The following is a 27,470-nucleotide window of genomic DNA, read 5'->3' as shown; positions in this document are numbered from 1 at the left end:
TATGTCCTGCATAATACACTTTTTTGGTGTGACGTTGTTTAGCAGATTCTAAAAATATAAAAATATACAGGGTGTTTCATTAAAATTAAAGATCATGGACTATGCTAGACTTGCGTGAGTCACCCTGTATATTTAAATTTATGTTTAAACAGTGAATATTTGAATTTAAAAGTTGACATATCTTAGGCGTTTTTTATAATTTTATAAAATAAGGACACAAACAATTTTATTGCATAAGTGGTTTCCACACACTATAATTTCAAAATTTCAGCCTGTATTATTCATAATATGTATACCATACATGATGTAGATCGATGAAATCAGGTTGTTAAGCAGCTTTTAAAAATATAAAAATATATAGGGTATTCCATTAAACATAAAGCTTATGGACTATGCTAGACTTGCGTGAATCACCCTGTACAATAAAATTAAGGTTAAAAGGCGTATATTTATATTTAAAAACGGACGGACCTTAGCGTTTTTTAAATTCTTTAAAACAAGGACAGAAATAATTTTATTCCATAAGTGCCTTCCACCCTAAATATTCATATGTATGCACAATATTATTGTTGTCTGATATAACGCGATCCGCTTATAACGAAGTAATTAGGCTGCCATTTCATTTCTCGTTATAGAGGAAATCTACTGTATAATAGTAAAGAAATTTTTTAAACTTATGGAAGTTTATTATATATTCCTGAAAATGTTAATTACTACTTAGCAAAGCATTTTGCCTACAAACGGGTTGTTGCCTTTCATTACTGTGTGCAAACTCTTCTGAGAAAAGATTACGGCGTTGCTTAGCTTCACAGATAGACCGCAAGCTATAGCAGAAACGCGAAGGTAGACCGCATACTATACATACATAGTATAAAAATATTTTAATTGCTTGTCTTGCATTTGAAATAGAAAGACATTTTTCCATAATTTCCAATATGAGAATTTTTTATGTGCCTTTTTAGACCAGGACTAATATGTAAAAAAACGTGTATTTTTGGATGTGAGAGGTGGCATTAGGATTTTTGCAGATAAAGTTAGGTGACACCTTCAGTAATAATAATTGATTTATGCTCCTTCTCAAATATGCCCGGAACATTAATAAAAAAATTAAAATACATATTTAAAAATTTCGAAAAATATCGATCTTTTTCTGCTTTCTTTGCTTATAACTTTAAAACGGTTAGTTTTGGAACAAAGTCGTACAGAAATAAAATAAAGATAATTGAATTTTGTATGATATATGACTGGTCAAAAATGTCTTAAGGTATCACCTTTTCTGCAATATAGCAGTAAATACAAAATAAGGGGGCAAAATATGCCTGTTGTTATTCAATGTTTCTTAACCACTTTGGTGGCACTTAGAACCTTAGTAATTCGCTTAGAAAATTTTTATAACTTACTTAAATGGTCTACCAAATTTCATTAAAATCGACCTAATAGATTTTGCATAATAAATTTGCAATATAAATGTTTTTAAAAAAAGTTCAAATTTTTTAAAATCTCTCTGAACAAAAAGTAGACCAATTAGAAGTTGGCTAATTTTTTTTTATATATAAAGAGGTGCTCTACCTATCTAATACACTTTGCAGAATAAAAATCGGATTATTTAAGGGGCCGCAGCAATGTTTTAAAATTACAAACAATTTTTTGGCTCATAAACAAATAGCTTTGTTTAATAATAAAAAAATTAATTTTTAGCAATGCAAATAATAATTAAAACCGGTATAATTTGACTTAAACTTTCAAATTCTGTTAGCAGAATTGCTATTTTATTTTTTAATCAAAAGTTATTCTCGTTCAAAAATTGCAATTTTTCGATTTTTTGAATGTTCCACCGCGTTTATCTCGAAAACTATGCATCCTACGAAAAAACTTGTAAGAACATTTTTTGCTTAGAATTACCCAAGAAATACAAAAAAATGTTTTATTTTGCGAAAAATCGATGTTATGTAATTCCTTAAGTTCTTTGTTTATAACAATCTTATCGACATCCGGATCAACTGTTACCATGGGCGTCGTGACAAAATTTTCCAGGGTGGGGCAAAAATAAAAATTACCTTAATAAAAAAAACTGTATTGTAAAAACATATCAAAACACCTAATTCTAACCTAACCTAAGCGTAGCCATAAATTTTTTGGGTAACAGTCTGCTACCCAAAAAATTCGTGTTCTACGGGTCAAAATACATAAAAACACTTGGGTAAGTCCATCTAAATAAAGGAGCCCGTAGCACCCCCTCCTAGACACAGCACTAATTTGTTTATAAGCCAAGAAAATGTTTATAATTTAAAACATTGCTGAGGCTGCTTAAGTAATCCGATTTCAATTCTGTAAAGTGCATTAGAAAGGTGGAGTACTACTTTATATGTAAAAAAATTGACAAATCTTTGTATGTCCTAGTTTTTGTTGTGCAAGATTAAAAATTTTTAATTTTTTAAAAAAAGTTTAGATTGCAAAATTATTATGCAAAATCTAGTAAGTCAATTTTAATGAAATTTGGTGGACGGTTTTAGCATATTACAAAAATTTTCTAAGCGAATTAGACAGGTTCCGTGTAACCTAAGTGATGGAAAAACATTGAATAAGGACAGGCTTGTTTTGCCCCCTTATTTTATATTTATTGCCATTTTGCAGCAAGGGTGTTAAACTAAGACATTTTTAACCAATCGTATGTGATAGAAAATTTAATTATCTTTGTTTTATTTTATACGACTTTGTTCCAAAATGAATCGTTTTAAAGTTATAAGCAAAGAAAGTAGAAAAAAAAAACGAAATTTTTTGAAATTTTTAAATATTTTATTTTTTTTATTAATGTTTCGGGCATATTTGAGAAGAAGCATAAGTCAATTATTATTAACGAAGTTATCAACTAACTTTATTCGTAAACATCCGAATGCCACCTCTTACATCCACCTAAAAACAGATCCTTCCTGGTCTATTTTGCTTAGTTTGTTTTTTTTATTAAAAATATATTGGCTTTTTGCCTCTTGTAATAACGTCCCCCAAAAAAAATCTTTAAAGGTTTTATATCCATATGTATAAAGCCGTTTTGTCCCCTTGTGTTTGGAGAGTTCTAAATTTCAAATGGAATTTTAAAATAAACACGAAAAGAAGCTGGCATGTATATTTAAAAGCCAAATATGAATGTAAGAAGAGAGAAACCTGAGAAGCCATTAATATTTCCATTTGTAATTTTTGCCTTTTTACGGCCTTTCCATCGACTAGGGAAACATATACATTCGGGACGCCACAACATTATTTCACGTGGAGCATTAAAATATTATTTGGGCACTTTTCTTTTTTGCGTCGACTTTTCTTTCCACCCTTGGAAAAATTTAATAACTTCGGTGATGCACCTCGGTTTTGGGGAAGGTGGAAAACATTCGAATAATTTAGGACTAATAATTTGTGCATGTTACGATATATCTACAATTTTATTGGGAGGGTTATAAAGCTTGGGTAAATATTAATATTGTAGAACTACTGGAATAAAGAGAATTTCAGTTACTATTTGAATATTAATTAGTCTGGCGATCTGTAATAAATAAGAGACATCCCCCGATTTCAGCCCATTTCATAGTTTATGGTTGCGGTGTCTGCTAACGTAAATTTATAGTTCTCATCTAGAACTTGCATTTAAAGGGGTAAGCTGAAATTCTTTCTCACTCTTTTTAAAGTATAAAATATAGTAAGATTTTCTTATTTTCCTAGAGTGACTTACCCTCGGCTGGCATTCACTTGCTGTGCTCATCAGTGTCACCACCTATACAGTTCTAATACAAGGCTAGTTAAGAGCCGCCTTTCGTCAATATGGCATCACATTTCCTTTTTCATCGCCTTTTTGCCGACAAGGATATACCTCAGGGTAACGCTTCCTTATTTTTTTGTGTTGACTTCTCAATGCCAACCCGTTTTCTTACCATATGGTTCTTATTTCATAGATTATTGAAGTATTAAGGTATTTTGAATTTAATGAGTCATTAATATTTTTATGTGTAATTTTTGCCTTTTTACACGGAAAAGGAAAAAAGAATGCCATATAAGCAGAATGGAAGACGGAAGACCGGTAAAGATAGCACAAGACAGATCACCAAACGGTGATCAAGGTGAACAAGGAAGAGAGGGAGTGAGAACCTGGATATCTGCTGAGGCGGCATCCGAAGATGGAACTTTTTACGGAGAAGAAGACGCCTTTTTACGGCTTTTCCATCGACTAGGGAAACATATACATTCGGGACGCCACAACATTATTTCACGTGGAGCATTAAAATATTATTTGGGCACTTTTATTTTTTTGCGTCGACTTTTCTTTTCACCCTTGGAAAAATTTAATAACTTCGGTGATGCACCTCGGTTTTTGGGGAAGGTGGAAAACTTGTTAATAATTCAGGACTAATAATTTGTGCATGGTATAATATTATATGAATTTATAAATTTTTGTTTAATTTATCCACAAGGTAGTGGAAAATTACAATACACAAAACGTTTTCGGTCAAAACTGACCATCATCGGTGTGAACGATACGTAGGGGACAACATTGTCCCCCTGATACTGTCGTACGTACCTATCTTTCTGTTATGGAGTTTCAAAATCGATGAAAATTAATTCGGTGCATCCGTTAGAGCAATACCCGCCCAGTCATAAAACTTCGGCTATCAAACGTTGTTCTAGGTATAATACAGCAAGGTGCAAAGAGTTCTCCGGGTCTCCTTCATACACGTTCGCGTCCGTCTGGAGATAATGAAGGGAATCCTATTTTATCCACACAAGTAAACTAATGGATATCACGGGAAATCGAATAATGCACGAAACATAGAAATAAGAAAATTGGAATAATTGTATAAAAGAGCTGTTTGATAATGATGAAAGACCAGACTAAACTATCCAAACAAAATGGATCATACATGAAGATTGCGAAACATCTAATAATATCAACGCTATGCTTTCTTACAATCTTTCCCTGCATAATGTTCTGCTGAAGCTATTCTGGATAGTCGCTTAGTATCCATTCATCTAACATTCTGGTTTCTCCCCTGTCTTTTCTGCCTTCTCCACCGTACAATATTCCTGAAATTATATTTCCATAATTACTCTTGTATTTAGATATGCAAGAACCACTATTTTTTCATTCCCTTGTATCTTGTGTCTTGACTATTATAAAAAATATGAAAAAAATATTTTTAAGAAACGCTTTTCTTTAGTTACGAGTGACTAAAATTAAACATATTATAAAAAAATCAACTAAAAAGCAAAAAATAAAAAAAATTGAAAAAATCTAATACTAACACATTCGTCAAAGAAAAGCGTGGAGCGTCTTCATCGAATAAACGGTTTTCGCACCACGCTTTTCTTTAAGGAATGTGTTAGATTTTTTCATTTTTTTTATTTTTTGCTTTTTAGTTGATTTTTTTATAATACCTATGTTTAATTTTAGTCACTCGTAACTAAAGAAAAGCGTTTCTTAAAAATATTTTTTTCACGTTTTTTTATTTTTTACTTTTTAGTCTTACACTTTTCAAACAATAAAATATATCGTCATGTTTATTAAAATATGTATAAAACATATTATGTACAAACATGACAAGTAGTCAGAATCGGCAAAAATTTGAAATTTTATTGTTTATTTATGAAGCATAACGTAAACAATTAACTTAAAAAGTGAAATTATGTATAGTTCATATAATTAGCTACAATCTGTAAAAGTTTCAAGTTTCTTCATTGTAAAAAACAAGAGAATTTAAGCATTTTCCGTTAAAATCGTTTTTTTATTTAAACAATTTAAACAAGTAGCACAAAACGTCTCTACCGGTGGTTTTTCTAAGACTGCGATAAAAACACGAATTTTTTGAATTCGAGTTTTGGTTGAAGTTTTGTTTCGTATCGTATTGAAATTTGACACGAATAAACGCCGATTTATATATAAACAAATATATGAGCGTTCAAAATTTGAAACTTTATTGTTTATTTATGAAGCATAACGTAAACCATTAACGTAAAAAGTGAAATTATGTATAGTTCATATCATTAGCTACAGTCCGTAAAAGTTTCAAGTTTCTACATTTAGTGTAGGAAACAAAGGTTGAACCTTGCAAAATGGACACAAGTTTGGTTTTATTTTTTTTCTGGTATATCAAGGGGTGCTTATTATAAGACTAACTTTTTCTGAAAAAATTTCGCCCCGGAACCTCCCTTTTCACCCCTTTAAAGGGGGTAATTTTTGGTTTTTGCGGAACGTAGCCCTTCCTGTAACTTTTACAAAAAATTTCTTTTATAGAAATATGAAGAGGACTATATTTTCTACGATTTATTTCCAACACCATCTCTCTATCATCCACCGTTTAGCGGGGGTGGCGTCCTAAAGTTGACAAGTTTTTAAAAAAGATGTTTTTAAAAAAAATATATTTTTCCCCAACTGTAACGGAAATTAAGAAGAAATCCGGCAGTTATTCACAAATAATTGACTGATTTTTTGGTATAGGTTTTACTTAAGGGTAATTGCCCTTTTTTTAATTACAGGGTGTTACATTTTAAAAAACCTCTTTTTATACCGTCTGAACCGTTTATGCTAGAGTAAAAAGACTTTCAGCGATTACCAATGTACTGGTGCTATTTACAAATTTGTATAATGCACCCCCATTTTTTCCCCGGAACCACCCCAAAAAAAAAGAAGAATTAATAAATAAATTGATTTTCTTGGAATCCTTCACACACAATGCCTTTTATTAATATGCTTCATACATCATTTTGTGGACGTTATTATTACCCATGCATGGACATCAAAAGCAATGTCCTAGTGCAACCCATGAAGCAAAAAAAAAATAAATAAAATGGGGGGTTGAAAATTTTTTTTTTGTTTTTTGCTTTTTGATCCATATGGGCATATGCTTCATCAATAGTGCTTTTCAAAAATATATATGGTTATTGCAACATCTCTGCGAAAATCACCCGTATCCTTGAAAATATACTACAGAAACTACCCCTATCCCGTGGCGAGCATGTTTTTACGATTTTCTCATTACCTATGTATTCTTTTTAAACAAAACTTATACAAGGTTAAAGACCACTATTTACTCTAAAAATTATGTCCTATTCATTTTTTCGTATAAGCAACCGTTACGGCACAGTGGCGCCGTAAACCTCATATATGCTTTGGCGGGCTCCAGTTTTTGTTTTTTTTTTCGTCATCTGTTCGTTTTATTGATAAAGTACTTATGCAATAAAACAACACAGTGTAACCTACAAATTATGACTTATGCACATTTTACATTCTTTGCTCCCCAAAGCCACAGTGGTGGCCCAAAATAAATTTTTGCATATTTTCGCCACCTACATGCATTTTATTGCATTAATGCTACCTTAACAGCACAATATTCACCCTTAGGTGGTCGCTACGCAGTGGCGGATCCAGAGAGGGGTGATGGGGGTGATCACCTCCCCCCCCTCTCAAACCAAGTGATATTATATTCAAAGATTATAAAAATATTCATTTATTTTTATAGAAATTTAACCAATTGGCACCCCCCTCTTAACGATGCTGGATCCGCCACTGTCGCTAAAGCATAAAAAGTCATTCTTATAAAAATAATATTAATATAAGTATTTCTATAAAAATAAATGAATATTTTTGTAATCTTCAAATATAATATCACTTGGTTTGAGAGGGGTGGGGGTGATCGCCCCCATCACCCCTCCCTGGATCCGCCACTGCTTAGCGACCACTTAGGGGTGAATATTGTGCTATTAAGGTAGCATTAACGCAATAAAATTCGTCTAGGTGGCGAAAATATGAAAAAATTTATTTTGGGCCACCACTGTAGCTTTGGGGAGCAAAGAATGTAAAATGTGCATAGGTCATGATTTGTAGGTTACACTGTGTTGTTTTATTTTACATAAGTACTTTATCAATAAAACAAACAGATGACGAAAAAATAAACAAAAACTGGAGCCCGTCAAAGCATATATGAGGTTTACGGCGCCACTGTGCCGTAACGGTTGCTTAAACGAAAAAAATGAATAGGACCTAATTTTTAGAGTAAATAGTGGTCTTTAACCTTGTATAAGTTTTGTTTAAAAAAAATGAATAGGTAATGAGAAAATCGTAAAAACATGCTGGATAAGGTATAGGGGTAGTTTCTGCAGTATATTTTCAAGGATAGGGGTGGTTTGCGCAGGGATGTTGCAATAGCCATATATATTTTTGAAAAGTACTATTGATGAAGCATATGCCCATATGGATCAAAAAGCAAAAAACAAAAAAAAATTTTCAACCCCCCATTTTATTTATTGTTTTTGACTACAGGGGTTGCACTAGGAAATCGCTTTTAGTGTCCATGCATGGGTAATAATAACTTGCACAAAATGATATATGAAGCATATTAATGAAGGGCATTGTGTGTGAAGGATTCCAAGAAAATCACTTTATTTATTAATTCTTCTTTTTTTTTGGGGGGTTTCGGGGAAAAAATGGGGGTGCATTATACAAATTTGTAAATAACACCAGTACATGGGTAATCGTTAAAAGTCTTTTTACTCTAGCATAAACGGTTCAGATGGTCTTAAAAAGGGGTTTTTTAAAATGTAACACCCTGTAATTAAAAAAAGGGCAATTACCCTTAAGTGAAACCTATACCAAAAAATCAATCATCTATTTGTGAATAATCTCCGCAGCATTTCTTTTTAATTTCCGTTACAGTTAGGGAAAAATATATATTTTTTAAAAACTTCTTTTTTAAAAACTTGTCGACTTTGGGACGCCACCCTTGCTAAACGGTGGATGATAGAGAGATGCTGTCGGAAATAAATCGTAGAAAATATAGTCCTCTTCATATTTCTAAAAAAAAAATTTTTTGTAAAATGTACAGGAAGGGCTACGTTCTGCAAAAACCATAAATTACCCCCTTTAAAGGGGTGAAAAGGGGGGTTCCGGGGCGAAATTTTTTCAGAAAAAGTTAGTCTTATAATAAGCACCCCTTGATATGCCAGATAAAAAATAAAACCGGACTTGTGTCCATTTTGCAAGGTTCAACCTCTGTTTCCTACACTAATTGCAAAAAACAAGAGAATCTAAGCATTTTCCATTAAAATCTTTTTTTTATTTAAACAATTAATAAACATAAAATTTTTTTATTGACTGTTCGTGTATTGTTTCCGCGAATGCATATGTCTGCAAATTTTAATTCATTTGCATTGAAGAAAAGTCAGTCAAATTAAAGTCTAAAAATTTGATGCAAACTATTGAAGTAAAGAAAAGCGTTTAATAAAATATCCTGTGCAATCCCGGCGCTAGGGTATAAGGTGCCCGCCTGCAAAACTAGCATAGGCGCCCGTTTGTTTTTTTAATAAGTATTTTGTATAATATCTGCAGAAAAAAGGTTTTGGCGCCCCCACACACAGTGCGCCCGCCTGTAGAGCATCCCTTGCAGGCCCGTTATCGTCGGCCCTGACCTGTGTTTCACCTTTCGCTTTGCTGGAACTTAAAATAAGGAAAACTCTAAACTCTAAGGTCATCACAGTAGATGACACCTTTGTGTGTTGTCATTAAAGTAAAGAAATATGTATCTTCTTTTTCTTCTTCTTCTTCTTTTTGTATAGATATGACTCTGTCTTTTCAATGTGCTTCTAGTAAGTTGTCGTTCCATCGTTTTAGTGGTGTTCCCTCTGATCGTCTTCCTATTGGGGAAACGTCTCTCGCTGTCCGTACTACTCTATTTGTTGTCATTCAGCTTATCTGGTCATTCCATTCTATTCTTCTATTTCTTACCCAGTTATTAATGTTATCCACTTTGCATCTCCGTCGTATATCTGTACTTCTAGCTCTGTCCCATAGAGTCTTACCATCGATTTTTTGAAGGGTGTTTATCTCCGCTGTTTCGATTAATCTTTTTGTCCTCTCTGTGTCGGGTCGTGTTTCTGCCGCGTATGTCATTATTGGTCTGATGATTGTTTTGTAAATTCTGCCTTTCATTTCTTTTCTGATATTTAAAATATGTATTTTTATTAATACATTACTTGTAGGTCTCTCTGTTTGAATTTGTAGACACCTGCGCGCATCTAGCCCCACATGGGCCCCATATCAAAGTTTGTCACGAGGGCCCTTTTCCACCACTGATATGGCATAGTGCTAAAAAAATGTTCAACAAAAGAAGCAAAAACTCTTGTATAAATAGAATAGGTAGAACAGATACTAGAAATTCGCAATTTATGGAGCCGATTTATCTCTGGAAGATAAATAGGTGTACCAGTTTTCGTTTCTCCAAATAGAAGCATTCTGGAGGTATTAAAAAAACTAATTACAAGATGCCTTTTTCAAAGAGCTCTAGCTCCTTTAGGAAGCATTTTCAAACTAGGTGTTTTTGGTTAAATCTTAATATTTTGAGCCCAGGAATCTACAGTTTAATTATTCCCAAGTATTAATGAAACACCCTGTATATTGCAAAATTTAAATAAATTACAAATTGCATAATATAGGGGAGGAAAGTATGCTAAATTTGCAGTTACTCGAGCGTTATGGCGACCTATTGGGTTGTGAAGATTAGGTCCTAAAACCAGTGGCGGTTATTCCTTTAGGTCAATTGTTCAATGACCTCCCTGTAATAATTGTACAATCAAATGATTATAATGTAATTATTTCCTTAAAAAAAGAAAATTTTCTGTATTAAAAATGTTCGGAATATAATAGTATCGTTCAAAGTTACATTTTGCTTTTATTGTATTGACTTTTCAGTCATTTTGTTGTTGTAAAATATAGCGACAAAGATGCCGCCAAAAGATTACCGATAAATAAACATGAAATACGAGCTGTTTGACGTTACCGAAAAGCCAAATTTATCTTTGACTGAAACTACCGCAATATTACTCTTAAACAGCTAAATACGAATATTCACGATGGCCAAGAAATTTATTTGACCTCACTGTGAGAATAAGTACTGGGAATCTGAACGTTCACGAAAATACGCACTTATATGCAAGTTGGTACCATCTCGTGGTCATTGACCGTAGACCGTAGGTATCGTTTTCGTTGTTGAGCGGTAGGTATTCAAACGATCACAAATTTCAACGAGCAAGTGATCGATAATTTCGCAAAATCTAAGGCCAGAAGAATCGATTTACTTTTTAAATCCGCATAAAAATGTAAGTTTTTATTTATTTTAGGTTTTGAGTTTAAGTAGTTTGTTGATATTCTGGCTGTTATAATTACATATTATATCATACTATTTATCTGATTTATTTGACAATTAGTAATGAAGACTTGTTCTTTTTACTTATTTCATATTTACTTGTCAAATAAAGATCCGCTTAAATTTAAACAACATATTGCAAAATAAGTTATGAGAAACCAATACAGATGATGGAATAAGAAATTATTTAAAATGGGATTTGTAGGTCTTGTTTTTCCAAAAAAATCTTGAACCACCGGATATGACTTCCCCCTTCACTTACAGACCAGCCGCCACTGCCTAAAACCAAAGAAAGTTAAGTAAATGTTTTCATTTAAGTGGGGACTTTCCATTTTTTTAATTTAATTTTCATTTCCAACAATCGTTTTTTCTGATTATAGCGCCATTTATCCATAATTCAAAAACATGTCTCGAATAATCTTCTTATGTCAATCTTCAAAAAACATGTCTTCTTATTTTTACGTAAGGAATCCAAATCTACAATAAAAATGGTGGCTTCTATATAAGATTTCAAAGTAACCCCTCACCCATTTCCTTACGCCCAGCTCAAACCGTCAGGTTTTTTAAATATACACTGTTCTGCATGTACTTAACTTACCTTACCTTAATCTGATTTCGACTTCTAAGTATAGATTTTTTTCGGGCCCCCCTTGACGAACTCCCCTGTGTTAAGATCCAATATATGGTAGGGGTACATTTACAGGGTACAAGGTTTCTCCCCATATGATATTCTTACGTGCTCGAGTAGCTGCAAAAATCCCTGCTTGGGCTCCCCTAATACAACCTTGTGAATTAATAAGTTCTGCGTACAACACCCAAATATACATAATAATAATAAACCTAATAAAGTCTAATAAACCAAAGTCGAAAAATAGATTTAAATTGTTGAGACTCATTGTTTTAAAAAATATTCATTTTTTCAAGCCAATGGTGGATGGACATTGAAAATGACAAAATGAGCGTAAACAAAGAAGCTCTGTTCTTTAACGGCGAGCGACCGGCAAATAGATATACCTAAATACAATTTATAGATAAAGAACAGATTACACGAAAATATACGCAAACAATACACAGTGTTTCAATGTTTCAAATATTGGTAAAGCGATTACAAATATTGCAATTTGGCAATATACATTATATAATGTCTTACACACAGCCAACGGTGAATACACAATAAAAAGTAGCTTGAAAACAAAAAGCTCTGTTGTTATAGAACGGCGAGAGGGAGAAAATTGATAGGTACCTGTACATAAATATAGTTTATAATATATAGATAAAGAATCCATTATACGAAAATGTCGATATCCAAACAATATACACTGTTTCAAAACGTTTTAATAGTGAAATAATTGTAGAATATTTTGTTTAATTTTTTGAATGGAATTTTGTTTCGACATGCCGCGCTGGTGGCCCTGAATGTCGGGGGTCCCATATAATTGATACGGCTGATACGGCGGTAGCTACGCCTCTGGCTGCCATTGAATGGAATTTAATTATATACATACACCTGATTTTTGTGTTTTCCCAATTCAAACAAATACTAAATTTAATATACAATACATAACTTGGCAATAATTATTAACCACATGTAAAAAAAATTCAAAAAACTTTAATATTCTCTAATTTTTTTGCAGGGAAAAGTTTCACCTTAACGATAATCGTCTCGACATCACCGCCCCAAGTAGCAACCTACAGTAAAGCGATCAAAGTAACTGTGGATGGACCAAGGGAACCAAGGTCGAAAACCCGACAACAAGGATTCCACCATTTTCCCTTTGGACCAAGACCTTTTGGACAGGACCCCCTAACGGGAAATTTACCCTTTAAACTAACTGGTAAGTTTTATAATTACATTTTTTATATATCAATAAATATTCTAGGCTATACAGGGTGTAACAAAAATACAGGTCATAAATTTAATCACATATTCTGGGACCAAAAATAGTTCGATTGAACCTAACTTACCTTAGTACAAATATGCACATAAAAAAAGTTATAGCCCTTTGAAGTTACAAAATGAAAATCGATTTTTTCCAATATATCGAAAACTATTAGAGATATTTTATTGAAAATAGACATGTGGCATTCTTATGGTAGTAGTATCTTAAGAAAAAATTATAGTGAAATTTGGACACCCCATAAAAATTTTATGGGGGTTTTGTTCCTTTAAACCCCCCCAAACTTTTGTGTACGTTCCAATTTAATTATTATTGTAGTATCAATAGTTAAACACAATATTTTGAAAACTTTTTTGCCTCTTAGTACTTTTTCAGTATTATTTTCAGAGATATTTTGAATACTTGTCAAATCCACCACATATTTGTATATGGCTAAGTAGGATTATGGAGACTTAGTAATAATATGAAAATTTATTTATGATTTACATTTTTAGGTATATTTTGAACCATTTTAAAAAAGAAGTAATATCTCGATAAAAAATGCCTTCTCGAAAAAATACAAAGAGGCAAAAAAGTTTTAAAAACACTGTGTTTAACTAATGGTACCGCAGTAAAAGTTTAATTGGAACATACACAAACATTTGGGGGGTTTAAAGGAACAAAACCCCGATAAAATTTTTATGTAAACATATTAAAAAAGAAGCCGCAACTCGATAAAAACTGCCTTATCGAAAAAATACTAAGAGGCAAAAAAGTTTTAAAAATATTAAATTTAACTAATGGTACCACAATAATAATTTAATTGGAACGTACACAAAAGTTTGGGGGGTTTAAGGGAACAAAACCCCCATCAAATTTTTATGGGGTGCACCAATTTCACTATAAATATTTTTTAAAATGTTCCTGCCATAAGAATGCCACATGTCCATTTTCAATAAAAAATCTCTAATAGTTTTCGATATATTCGAAAAAATCGATTTCCATTTTGTAACTTCAAAGGGCTGTAACTTTTTTTATGTGCATATTTGTACTAAGGTAAATTAGGTTCATTCGAACTATTTTGGGTCTCAGAATATGTGATTTAATTTATGACCTGTATTTTCGTTACACCCTGTATATATTCATCTATTACAATCATACGTATTAGACCGTGGCGGATCTCTTTTCAGGTGGATGTGAGAGGTGGAATTCGGATTTTTGCAGATAAAGTTTGGTGACAACTTTAATAATTATAATTGACTTATATGACTAATTGACTAATATGCCCGGAACATTAATAAAAAAATTAAAATATTTAAAAATTTCGAAAAACATCGAATTTTTTCTACTTTCTTTGCTTATAACTTTAAAACGATTCATTTTGGAACAAAGTCGTATGGAAACAAAATAAAGATAATTAAATTTTGTATGACATACGATGATATAAACCTAATACATACTGCAAGGGATAGAGAAAAATGGTCAAACGTGATCGCGAACATCCATTAGTGGATTGCATAAGAAGAAGAAGATGACATACGACTGGTTAAAGATGTCTTAAATTATTACCCTTTCTTCAAAATAGCAATAAATGCAAAATAAGGGGGCATAATAAGCCTGATTTTTTTCAACGTTTTTCAACCACTTTGGTTGCAGTTAGAACCTTCGTATTTCGCTAAAAAATACTTATAAAATACGTAAACAGTCCACCAAATTTCATTAAAATCGACTTAATAGATTTTGCATAATAATTTTGCAATCTAAATTTTCTTTAAAAAAGTTCAAATTTTTTAAAAATTTTATGAAAAAAAGTACGCCATTTAAAAGTTTGCTAATTTTTTTGCATATAAACAAGCGCTCTACCTATCTAATACACCTTACAGAATTAAAATCGGATTATTTAAGCAGCAATGTTTTAAAGTTATAAATAATTTTTTGGCTTCAGTGGCGTGCTGGAACTTTTCGAGCGGCCCGGTGATTTTATAGAAAAGCGGCCTCCCATCCTCATTTTACCTTCTACATATTATCAGGATTTTCTATTCGTTATTTGTAAAACAAAAATACAAAAATATAAATTATTTTTAAATCAAACATAAAACTTTGAATTCAATGAAATTTTTTAAAATTTGCTATATTTTTTATTTAGGAATAAGCAATCTTACAAATAATAAATATTATCACTTACCATCACATATCACATAATACAATATACATACTTTCAAAAGTTACGCATTACCTAAAATTATGCTCATTTTCATAGTTGATTTTTTCGTGAACAGATTAAAGGATTCCGCTAATTTTTTTAATATTTTAGATTTCTCTTTAGTGTTTACACAGTTGTGCAAATGTTTACTCAAACTTCTTTTTTTTAACTTATATCGGGTAGAAGAAAAGATATGTTTTCTGATGTTAAGTTTGAGACACCCCGTAGGGAGGACAAGTTATAAGGGTTGATATACATCGAAATCGTATTGTAGTCGTATGTTTTGTTAACATTTTGTTTTTTGAATGTCCCTGATATCTTTAGAAACAAAGAAAATGGACGGTTTAATTCTTTATCATGACATGTTTTATCTGAAACAAAACTAAATTAACAATAAAAAATAACAGCTAACAAACCTTTACACTCAAAAAAATTTAGTTCGTAATATTGATTAACAGTGATTATTGAATAGTATTTCGTTCTCACAACAATTTAATTTGTTGTTTCAACGAACTTTTAGACATTGACGAATGTAAGTGGTTATTGTCACAATGATTGAATAATAATTGTGAGAATAACTAGAGTACATTAATCAATAACACTCAATTTATTCAGCCAATAACTTAGTTTCGTATATTTAATAAATACTGTTAATTGTGGCAGCAACTCACGTTCTTGATTTCGTAGATGACAAGCAATTACCTTGGTTTATCGTGACAACGTACAGATTTCATTAAAACAATGTACAAATGTTGTTAATATAGAGTAATATATGATTATTGAATAGATGTACACTGATTGTTGTGCCAACGAATGCATTAATTAATCTACTACTGCCTTTAATTCCCACAATCAATGCGTTAATTGTGACAATAATCGTGGTTGTTGAGACAATAAATGTCTTGCTTGACCATTTGAAATGTAACGGTTTTTCCTTGAAAGTGCCGAATAATAATTGCATTTTGTTTCCAAGTGTAGTCCGTAGTAGAAGGAAGATAAGAATAAGATATTACTTATTTTTTATATTTGAATAAAAGTAAGTTTTTTCTGATAAGGTAAATACGGGAGAACATTCTAATTAAAAATAAACTTGTCAGTGTCTTATGTTTGTAAGTGTTTACTTTTAATATTGTCTTGTGATGTTATTTATAAGATGAACTGAAAATGAATTTTCGAATCCTGAATGAAAAAAAATAATTAGTATTTTTGAAAATTTAAACGCAGAATAAAATATTACAGTATTATCGAGGGTCTGACGTCTCTGAGAACTTCTATAATGATTATTTTAATAAGTCACAGGGGTGAAAAATAGAAAATTTAGTATGATTTTTTTATTTCAAATATACTATTCAAAAGAAACTTTTTGTTTATTCTAAGGGACTTTCAGCCCTCAGTAATAATGTAGTCTTTTATTCTGCGGTTAAATTTTTCAAAAATACTTATTAGTTTTCTCAGGATTCCAAAAAAATTAATGCGTTTAAAAATAATTCGATCGAAATTTTGCCCCTGCGCTCTCAAAAATGATTAAAGTGTTATACATTTCTGAAATCACCATTTCAAACACTTTTAAATGAGCTGTCACATGATGTACTTTCCCATTAAAAAAAATCAAAGTTACGCCTGTCACCTGAAGAGGGATCGTGTAAAATTCGAAACATTGATGTTATAATATACTTTGATAATTTTAAAAATCGACCTGTCTGAGCGTTTTGCTTATGTACTAAAAATAAATAAGTTAATAAGGGGGGGGTGTAACACTTATTCCAGTGCACTGTATATGCGATATAATAATTATGAGAAATCACACAGTGTAAAGTCCTAAAGGTTAAGGACAAAAAAGGGGATTTCAAAAATTATTATTAATCAATTAATATGATACATTGGGCTAATGCATTCAGTAATTATTAATATAAAATACGTTCATAGTAGGAATGAACGAAACTGATTGTAAGAATGAATAGAATTGCTTGTAAGAATAACCGTATTTATTGTGCCAATGAACGGAATTAATTGTAACAATAAACGGAAATAATTGTAGAAATAAACGAAATACGTTAGGAGAAATAACACTGTTATTGGCACAACGAATGGTCTTCGTCGGTCAATTAACGACGTTGTTGTTTCAATAAATAGTGTTCGTTGACTCAATGAACTGAGTTCGTAATATCAATAAAGTGATATTATGGTATACATAATGAATGTTCGTCCATTCAATAAACGTAATACATTGGCTCAACTAACGAAAATAATGAATTGATGAACATCGCTTTGTTGTTCCAATAAAACCAAGAATTGGACAAATTTTAAGAATTGCGTTTGTTGTCTGAATTAACATTTTTATTGATATTACGTACCTTTTTCGTTGAGTGTAAAAACAGAGAGGCATATAACGTTAACAATTCTGGTCGAAACCTTAAGATATATTTGTCGACCAAGTGAGCGGTATGCACAGCGCAACATAAGAGAGACGAGATTGTTTAATAGAGGCTCTGTGATGTTTTGGGGTGGACTTTCCTTGAGAGTGAGTACGGATTTGGTGTCTACGTGGAGGCTTTTTAAATAGCCAGAGGTACATTGCACAGATTTTCTTTATTTAAACACTTTGTTCCTTTCGTACTATATATATAAAAAAATTAATTTCATCTTAGTGTATGATAAGACATAACCTCCTCACTAACCTCCTCACGTATCGCATGTCATTAATTAAAACAGATATTAAAGAGTAAAACCGTCTAGTTCCTTTGTTATTAAAGATAGAGAAACTAAAAAAATAAAATGTTCACAAAATATGGGACTACAACATAACTTCGATGTATACCCACCTTTGTACGTTTTCTTTCCTACAGGGTGTCTCAAACTTTTGTTTCAGTTAAACCACATGTTAAAGAATAAAACCGTCTATGTTCCTTGTTTCTAAAGATATCAATGACATTCAAAAAACAAAATGATTTTGAAATATTTTCTTAAGATCATTCGATTAGAAATTAAAAAAAATGTTTGTTACATCTAAAATTTTTTGGGAAAAAATCTTATTTGACCGGCCTCAAGAGGCCGCAGCCTCTCGGTGATTGCACCGATTCATTTATATGGCCAGTACGCCACTGTTTGGCTTATAAACAAATTAGCGCTGTCGCCGGGGAGAAGGTACAACGGCCTCCTTTATTTAGATGGCCTTACCCAAGTTATTATATGTATTTTGACCAGTAGAACACAAATTTTTTGGGTAACAGTTGATCCGGATGTCGATAATATTGAAAGAACTTGAGGAATTACGTAACAGCAATTTTTCGCAAAATAAAACATTTTTTAATATTTCTTGCGTAATTCTAAGCAAAAAATATTTTTACAAGTTTTTTCGTAGGATGCATAGTTTTCGAGATAAACGCGGTTGAACTTTCAAAAAATCGAAAAATTGCAATTTTTGACACCGAATAACTTGGACCCCGAGTAAACACGTTGGACTGATGATCTAAAACGTTGTCATAGGAATTAGATGCAAGAGGCAAAAGATCCAATCACATGGAAAATTATGAGGGAGATCTATGTCCAGCAGTGGACAAGCGAAGATTGAATGATGATGTATTGGGAATTCCAAGGGCTTTTAAATGATCTTATTTGACCCCCATTGCCATTAAAAACTACTGGGGTGATTCTTACCCTGGTTTAGGGGTGAAAGTAAAATAATTGATGAATTCGACTCGCTCAAACTGGCAGAACCTTTGACAAACGGATAGCAGAACACAAAAGGGCTTTCAACAATAAAAAACAGACACTTCTACATACAAACTTCACCTTCTAGATCATAATCATTCTTTTAATGAAGAGTTTCAAATTCTGCATATTCAAAATAAAGACCTTAAGCTATCTTTATTAGAATCTATGGAAATTAATAAATTGAAAAATACAGATATAATTCTGAATGACCAACTTGAGACAAACAGCTCCCCACTCCTCAACCTCTTCAGTTGAAGACTTTGAAAAGGCAAACACATAGTAAACTAAATCACTTGAGAAAGGCACTCTGCCGAAACAGCTGTAGTCACATACACAGTTATAATAAATTTTGTGGAAGTATAGAAAACAAACGTTTTCAGTGTTTTATTGTTAGATGAAAATAAAGTACTCGAAAATACCGGAAAAATGTGTCCGTCTTTAACCAAAAATTCACCTGTCGCTGGGTTTTCCAAATATGTTTCGTAGTCCCTGCCTCTTCTTCTTTTTTTCCGGCCATGCTGTATGTTTATTGTACTGATTGCTTGATGCTTATTAACTTATAAAAAATGAAGAATTCAGCTTGAACGTTTACCATTTTTGTTTTTGTTTTTCTACTTATCACTCTTCGCAAAGAATCCCAATAACTTATTTCTCCTCGAGACAGAGTAGTCACCGAGTAACTAAGATGATAGCATAGAAATGGAGAACAGTAATTGCAGAGTAATTAAAGTGATTCGCTCTAGTGTTTTAATTGATAATTAGCAAATAAAATTAATGAGCAATGGTTGTGTAGTGGGAGGCGAGTATCAGTAGGTTATTACATTATCTCTCTAAGATTACGGCGATAATGAAACTGCTATATTGAGTACAGTGCCGTTCTGCTAATTAATTGGGGGCCTTATATACGGAGTGTATTATTAGTTAGGCTACGACAAAGATGCTTATTTTGGCTGAAGGAAAAGAGATTTCAAGAAAGGAAACAAACAAATTGAAAATGTATTAAAAGTGGGTACACGGAACGTAAGAGGGACCTACGAGGAAGGAGCATTAAGAAATCTAAATGAAATATATGAGAAAAGTAGAATTGAAATAAAAACGTCATCCATGCAATGCAGCAGAAAGAACATTACCGCGGTATTTAGGAGGAAGAGGACTTATGGATACAGGTAAGCAAAGAATTTATTTTTAGGTGTAGGCTGAGACATCTACTCTATATCTCGGAATTTGCGCAGTAGATGACACAAGGCCGATCAAAATGGGGGGAACCAGAACTGCTCCTAAACCAAGTTACTAAAAACAAAAAAATGCACACCTGGATGGGTAAACTTCCACAGGCGACATTCTAATGAGATCAGCCAAGACTATGTCGACAATACAGCGTAGAACTATTCGTTGTCATCAGGAAAGATGTTCCCTAAAACAGAAGGTTCATTACTGGACTTTATGAATCAAGTTATACCAACAAAAAATTACCTGATATATATGTATCTTCAAAGACCAAAGGTCCAAAACGACAAGCTCAAGAAACCATCCAACATCTAACCCGGTACTGCCAGGTATTTGCTACAAATGAATACAAGGAAATGTATGACACAGTCGGAAACATTATTCATCACGAGGTAGCTATCAAACTTGGACTTCCCCAAACTGACCATCTCCCATATTACCAATTACATTCCTGAGAGTATGATTGAATATCACAGATGTACAAGCTATATTCGGACCGAATTTGATCACAGACCAAACAGTGCCATATAATAGACCAGATCTCGTACTATTTAACAAATTAATGACACAAATAATACTAGATATGGCGATACCTAACAACAAAATCTACGTACTAGATACACTGAAAAGATCGCCAAGTACAGAGATCTGGAAATTCATATATAAGGCCAAAGACAAGGGAGAATGCAAAGTACCCAGACAATGCCTATTATTATGTCTTCTTTTGAAGTTATTCCGAAGAACTTTCTAGAAAACATAAAAAAGCTGGATTTGAATAAACATATCATCTATAAGACCATGCAGAAAGCTGTACTACCTTCGACTACTAGATGTGTATGAAAAATTTTGGGAGCTACACCTGCATACCAACTCACCTAGGGTTCGATAACCCGGAAAGAGTACCACCAGAACTCAATTCTTTTGATACGGTGTAGGTATCTGGGATGACCGTATTCCATTTAAAATAAGTAAGTTATTACAGCTTGAATTTGTTAATAAAACAATCTAATATTTTGACCACCCTGTAAAAAGATAGGTATAGAAAACCCTAATACAAATTGAAAGCTAAATAAATTTTCTACGCGATAGACTGGTAAGATACAGGGTGTTCCATTTAAAATAAGTAAGTTATTACAGCTTGAATTTCTTAATAGAACAATCTCATATTTTGACCACCCTGAAAGAAACTTTGTTGCAATAAGCATCTGTTTAAGTATGCTAAATAGTCTATTATTAAGATCCAAGAAATAATTTGTTACTGATTCTGAGATTCGTAGATATTTATTTTTTTCTAAAACCTTACATTTTTATAAAAATCGAAATAAATCAAAACACCCTGTATTTAGGTATAGGGAACCCTTATGAAAGTATTGTTTATTTTTTAAGGTTAATTCAATAATGTCATCAGATATAGGGCATTCCATAATAAAAAAATATAACTTTGATTTACTACTCTTTTTTGGAGCACCCTGTATAATTCACATTATTTCTAGGTTGTAGTATTAATGGTCCTTTATATTCCTGTGAAGAATTTTTTTTAAATATTAAGTGGTTTTCCGTACAGACACCGAAGCGGATAAGATGAACCACCCTGTATATGTATCTTCAAAGACCAAAGGTCCAAAACGACAAATGCCGATCCGGTACTGCCAGATATTTGCTACAAATGAATACAAGGAAATGTATGACACAGTAGGAAACATTGTTCATCAAGAGGTAGCTATCAAACTTGGACTTCCCCAAACAGACCATCTCCTATATTACCAATTACATTCCTGAGAGTATGATTGAATATCACAGATATACAAGCTATATTCAGACCGAATTTGATCACAGACCAAACAGTGCCATATAATAGACCAGATCTCGTACTATTTAACAAATTAACGACACAAATAATAAATACTAGATATGGCGATACCTAACAACAAAATCTACGTACCAGATACACTGAAAAGATCGCCAAGTACAGAGATCTGGAAATTCATATATAACGCCAAAGACAAGGGAGAATGCAAATAACCCAGACAATACCTATTATTATGTCTTCTATTGAAGTTATTCCGAAAAACTTTCTAGAAAACATAAAAAAGCTGGATTTGAATAAACATCTCTATAAGACCATGCAGAAAGCTGTACTACCTTCGACTACTAGATGTGTACAAAAATTTCTGGGAGATACTCCTGCGTACCAAGTCACCTAGGGCTCGATAACATGGAAAGAGTACCACCAGAACTCAATCCTTTTGATACCGTGTAGGTATCTGAGATGAGTCAAATTTCCCCTAAGAGGGAGTGAGAGCCGTATGGCTAAATCTGAAAACGAAATTAACAACTTCTGATATTTTATCAGAAAAATGCACCGACCACCGCACCATAAGCCTGATGTCTCACACACTTAAAATGTTTTTAAAGATCATTCATAAACGCATTTACCAAACACTTGATATGGATATTGAAGAAACCCAATTTGGATTCCGTAGAGAAGTAGGTACCCGTGAAGCTCTCTTTACATTCAACGTACTAATCCAGAGATGCCGTGAACCAGGATATGTACGTCTGTTTCATTGGTTACAACAAGGCTTTCGATAAAGTCCGCCACAAACAGCTAATGGACGTCCTCAAAGCAAAACAATTAGAATATAATGACCTTCGAATTATAACAAATCTATATTATAAACATCAAGCACACATACGCATTAACGAACACACATCAGAAGAGTTCGAAATTAAAAGAGTAGTGCGACAGGGGTGTGTATTATCACCACTACTATTCAATGCATACTCTGACGAAATTATGAAAAGAGCTCTTGAGGGAGAAACAGCAGGAATAAAGGTAAACGGAACGCCAATTAACAACATTAGATATGCGGACGATACTATCATAGTAGCAGACAACCTTAAAGACCTCCAAGAGCTAATGAACAAGATAGTTGAGTATGGAGAAGAATATGGATTATCAATAAACATCAAGAAAACTAAATTTATCAGGATATCAAAAACCCAAAATATTGATGAAAGCCTAACAACTAAAGGTAAAACTTTAGAACAAGTAGAAAACTACAACTATCTTGGCACAATAATTAATCACACAAACGATTACTCCAAAGAAATCAAAGTTCGAATAGAGAAAGCAAGAACAAACTTCAATAAAATGAGAAAGGTACTTTGTGCAAGAGAACTGAAATTAGACTTGGGAGTTAGGCTGGCAAGGTGTTATATTTTCTCGACTCTGCTTTACGGGATAGAAGCATGGACACTTAACGCATCGACTACTAAAAAGTTGGAAGCATTTGAACTGTGGATGTGTAGAAGAATCCTGAAGATATCATGGACCGAGCATATAACAAACAACGAACTCATGAGAAGAGTCAACAAAAGACCATCAAGGAATATTGGAAATATTGGAAACCATCAAGACACGAAAGCTGCAGTACCTGGAGCATGTTATGCGTAATGCAACATACTTCAGTTGATTATACAGGGGAAAATCCAGGGCAAGAGAAGTGTAGGAAGGAGACGAATCTCGTAGTTGCGTAACTTGAGGGGATGGTACGGATGCACATCAACCGAACTATTCAGAGCAGCAGCATCTAAGATCAGAATAGCCATGATGATTGCCAACCTCCGTCGCGGAGATGGCACGTGAAGAAGAAGATATTTTATCTAGATCAATAACTAAATATTGAACATATTTTTCTTAAATACTGTTTAAAATGTGTATTGCCATTCATTTTGACCACATTTCAAAATCATGTTCCATATATTCGTACAGCTACTGCTTTCATATGACCTTGTTGCCTTAAAAGCATTAATGAGTCATAAATTTTAAGGAGTAGATTGCCATTTGTGCAAGTTACATGAAATAACAGTTTTAGGGTTTAATCTGTGACACAGGGTTTTAGTTTATTTCGGAACAATCACATCCAAATCATTAAATTAATTACTTTGACGTAGAAGGAATCAAAGTTTTTAAAATAATATTATTTTGAATCTACGATTTACCTTAAGTGCGTAGGCGTAAAATTTCGAGCCAATGTGTTTTAAATGCATTCATTTTGTTCGAATCATAAGAAAAGTAATAAGTATTTTTGAATAAATTAAACGCAGAATGAAAGATTGCATTAGAACAGAGGGCGATAATCCCTGAAAACTTCTATAATGTTTATTTTAATAAGTTACAGGGGTGAAAAAAAGAGAAAATTGAAAATTATAAGTAAAAAATAATACATTAATATTAAAAAAATTGTTCATGTGTTGAGAACCCACTAACGCTGAGAAAAAATAATGGAACTAATTATAGATCAAAGACTCATAAGACTGGATAATAAACTGGATGAATAAACCTAACCGCAAAAGCTTTAGACCACCTAAATTATGCATATTTTCAAATGCTTTTTACGGATTACGCAATTTTTCTTTTATTATTTTAGATTTTTTTTCGGTAAATGTGTACTCAAACTTCTCTTTTGGGCTTATACCGTGGAGAAGAAAGGAAATAATTTTCTTGTGTTCAGTTTGAGACACCCTGTAGAGATTATAAGGTACAAGAGTGTACATCTACCTATTTAGGTGACTTTAAAACAGTACTACCGGTTGCAATTCTAAAACCGGAAGTGTGAGTCTAATTTCTTACTTTTCATATCATCCTTGGGTTATAGGACATTCGCGGGCAGACAGACGGACGGACAGATATGCATGGAACCGGAAGTATATATTTGTTTTCCTCTTGCTAAGGCGCGTCGAACAATCTATCGCTTGTACTATTTCGACGACTTTATAACCTAGGCCAGGGCAATAAGACAAAAATATACCCTGTTCGTGACACTTCAGCAGCCAGAGTACTGAAGCGTTTTTTCGACAGGTAGTACCTATAGGAACAAATTATAACTACTTCCTGCTTAGGATCTGGCGGTCATTTTTATTTATAAACAATTAACTGGCAAAAAATGGCATTTTCCCCTTTTTTTCAAATCAACGGAAAACAGTGAAACTTATGTTTTTTTTGGTACAAATATTTTCGAGATTATGGAAAAAGCTTTAAAATGACGTATTACAAAGTTTGATATACTCATTTATTGTTAATATAATTGCAAAAAAGGTCGGAATTGCAAAAAAAATATTTTCTCAATAACTGTTGTAAAAATTAGTGTACAGCTTTGAAATTTTTGTCAAATGAGGGTTCTTTGGTGCTTAATGTGTGAAAGTTTCAAAGCGATTCGTTCAATTGTTAAAATTTTATTCAAATTGTTTATCTCAGAGAGATTTTTTTTGCAATAACATAAGTCAGAAAAAATGACCTTAGAACCATTCCACAGGTGTCAAATGAAAGAGCATGAGCTACATTTTTAACATGGTTTAAAAAAGTGAATAAAAAATGCATTTATTAGTAACAAATAATTATGCAAAAGTATTGTCAATTTTTCTTTATAAACTTTTTGAATAACTTTTTCCAAAAAAATAACTTTTTTACCCTGTTTTAAGTGCACAGTGCACAACTACCAAGTAATGTTATCTATATCATAATTGATAAAAAATTGTAATAAATATGTATAATTTCTTATATAACAAAATAAAAAGTTTATAAGGAATAATTTACGATACTTTTGCATAATTATTTATTACTAATAAATGCATTTTTTATTCACTTTTTTTAAACCAAGTTGAAAGTAAAGCTCATGCTCTTCCATTTGACACCTGTGGAATTGTTCTAACATCATTTTCTTCTGACTTATGTTATTGCAAAAAAAATGCTCTCTGGGATAAATAATTTGAATAAAATTTAAACAATTGAATGAATTGCTTTGAAATTTTTATCACATATTAAGCAACAAAGAACTCTTATGTGACAAAAATTTCAAAGCTGTACACTAAAAAATTGTAATGATAAATATCAAAAATGGGAACCATTCAAGATGTGGCTATATAGAAGAATTCTAAAAATATCATGGACAGAACACGTCACAAACAAAGAGGTTCTGAGAAAGATTAGTAAAGTTCAATAAAGGAATGGAAGTCTTAAATACAATTAAAACCAGAAAATTGGAATATGTATCTCGGACATATTACACGTGGAGAGAGATACAACTTGCTCCAACTCATTATGCAGGGAAAGATTCAAGGAAAAAGAAGCATAGCGAGACGCAGAATATCGTGACTGCGCAAGCTGAGAGAGTGGTACGGATGTACATCAAACTAACTTTTTAGAGCAGCCGTCTCTAAGGTCCGAATGGCTATGATGATTGCCGACCTCCGTCGCGGAGATGGCACTTGAAGAAGAAGACACTAATTTTTACAACAGTTATTGCGAAAATATTTTTTTTTGCAATTCCGACCTTTTTTCGAAATTATATTAACAATAAATGAGTATATCCAACTTTGTAATACGTCATGTTAAAGCTTTTTCCATAATCTCGAAGATATTTGTACTAAAAAAACCATAAGTTTCCCTGTTTTCCATTGATTTGAAAAAATAAGTGAAAAATGTCATTTTTTGACACTTAATTGTTTATAAATAAAAATGGCCGCCAGATCCTACGCAGGAAATAGTGACAATTTGCTCTTATAGGTATTACCTGTCGAAAAAACGCTTCAGTAGTCTGGCTGTTCAAGTGTCATGGAAAAAACCTTATTACCCTGGACTAACCGTACTTCCAGGTTCACCTCCACAATCGGAAGAGTGAGATCAATTTTCTCACCTTCAATACCATCCTTGGGTTATATGGTTTCATTCAAGACCTCATTTGTCTGTCTATCTGGTCGAATAACGGACGAGTTGTGTTTAAAAAGACTCTGTGACAGATGGACATGGATATTTCAAGTTTTTTACATTTTTTTTAAATGGACGAAAACAATGTTTTTCTACTTTGTTTCATTGTTTACTGCTATTTGTTTAATGATGTTTAGTTCTATCTCGAAGTTATTTTTTGTCATGGGAATTTCTGTCAGTCTATGTATCATCCTATGGTAGGCTGCTAATTTGTGTTGTGTAGGATGGGATGATTAATTGTGTATGGTTGTGTCAGTATGGGTAGGTTTATGATATACGGAGAACTCATGTTTGTTGTGTGGTCTGGTAATCGTTACATCTAGAAAGTTTATGGAATTAACGATTGGATATGGATGTAACGATTACCAGACTACACAACAAACATGAGTTCTCCGTATACCATAAACCTACCCATACTGACACAACCATACACAATTCATCATCCCATCCTACACAACACAAATTAGCAGCCTGCCATAGCATGATACATAGACTGACAGAAA

General features: G+C 32.6%; 1 protein-coding gene across 1 annotated transcript in view; it reads left to right on the top strand.

The window, feature by feature from the left end:
* The window catches only part of LOC114339748 (runt-related transcription factor 1-like), a 132,118-nt gene that overhangs the window by 54,027 nt on the left and 50,621 nt on the right, over nucleotides 1-27,470 (top strand). Inside the window, exon 3 of the mRNA XM_050655896.1 lies at nucleotides 12,812-13,012. Coding sequence (XP_050511853.1) covers nucleotides 12,812-13,012 — 201 coding nt within the window. The remainder of the gene's footprint in view (nucleotides 1-12,811; nucleotides 13,013-27,470) is intronic.

This window comes from Diabrotica virgifera, chromosome 7 (genome assembly GCF_917563875.1).
Source record: "Diabrotica virgifera virgifera chromosome 7, PGI_DIABVI_V3a".
Lineage (NCBI taxonomy): Eukaryota > Metazoa > Arthropoda > Insecta > Coleoptera > Chrysomelidae > Diabrotica > Diabrotica virgifera.
The sequence above is the reverse complement of the archived record's forward strand: the minus strand, read 5'-3'. Positions and strand labels throughout refer to the sequence as shown.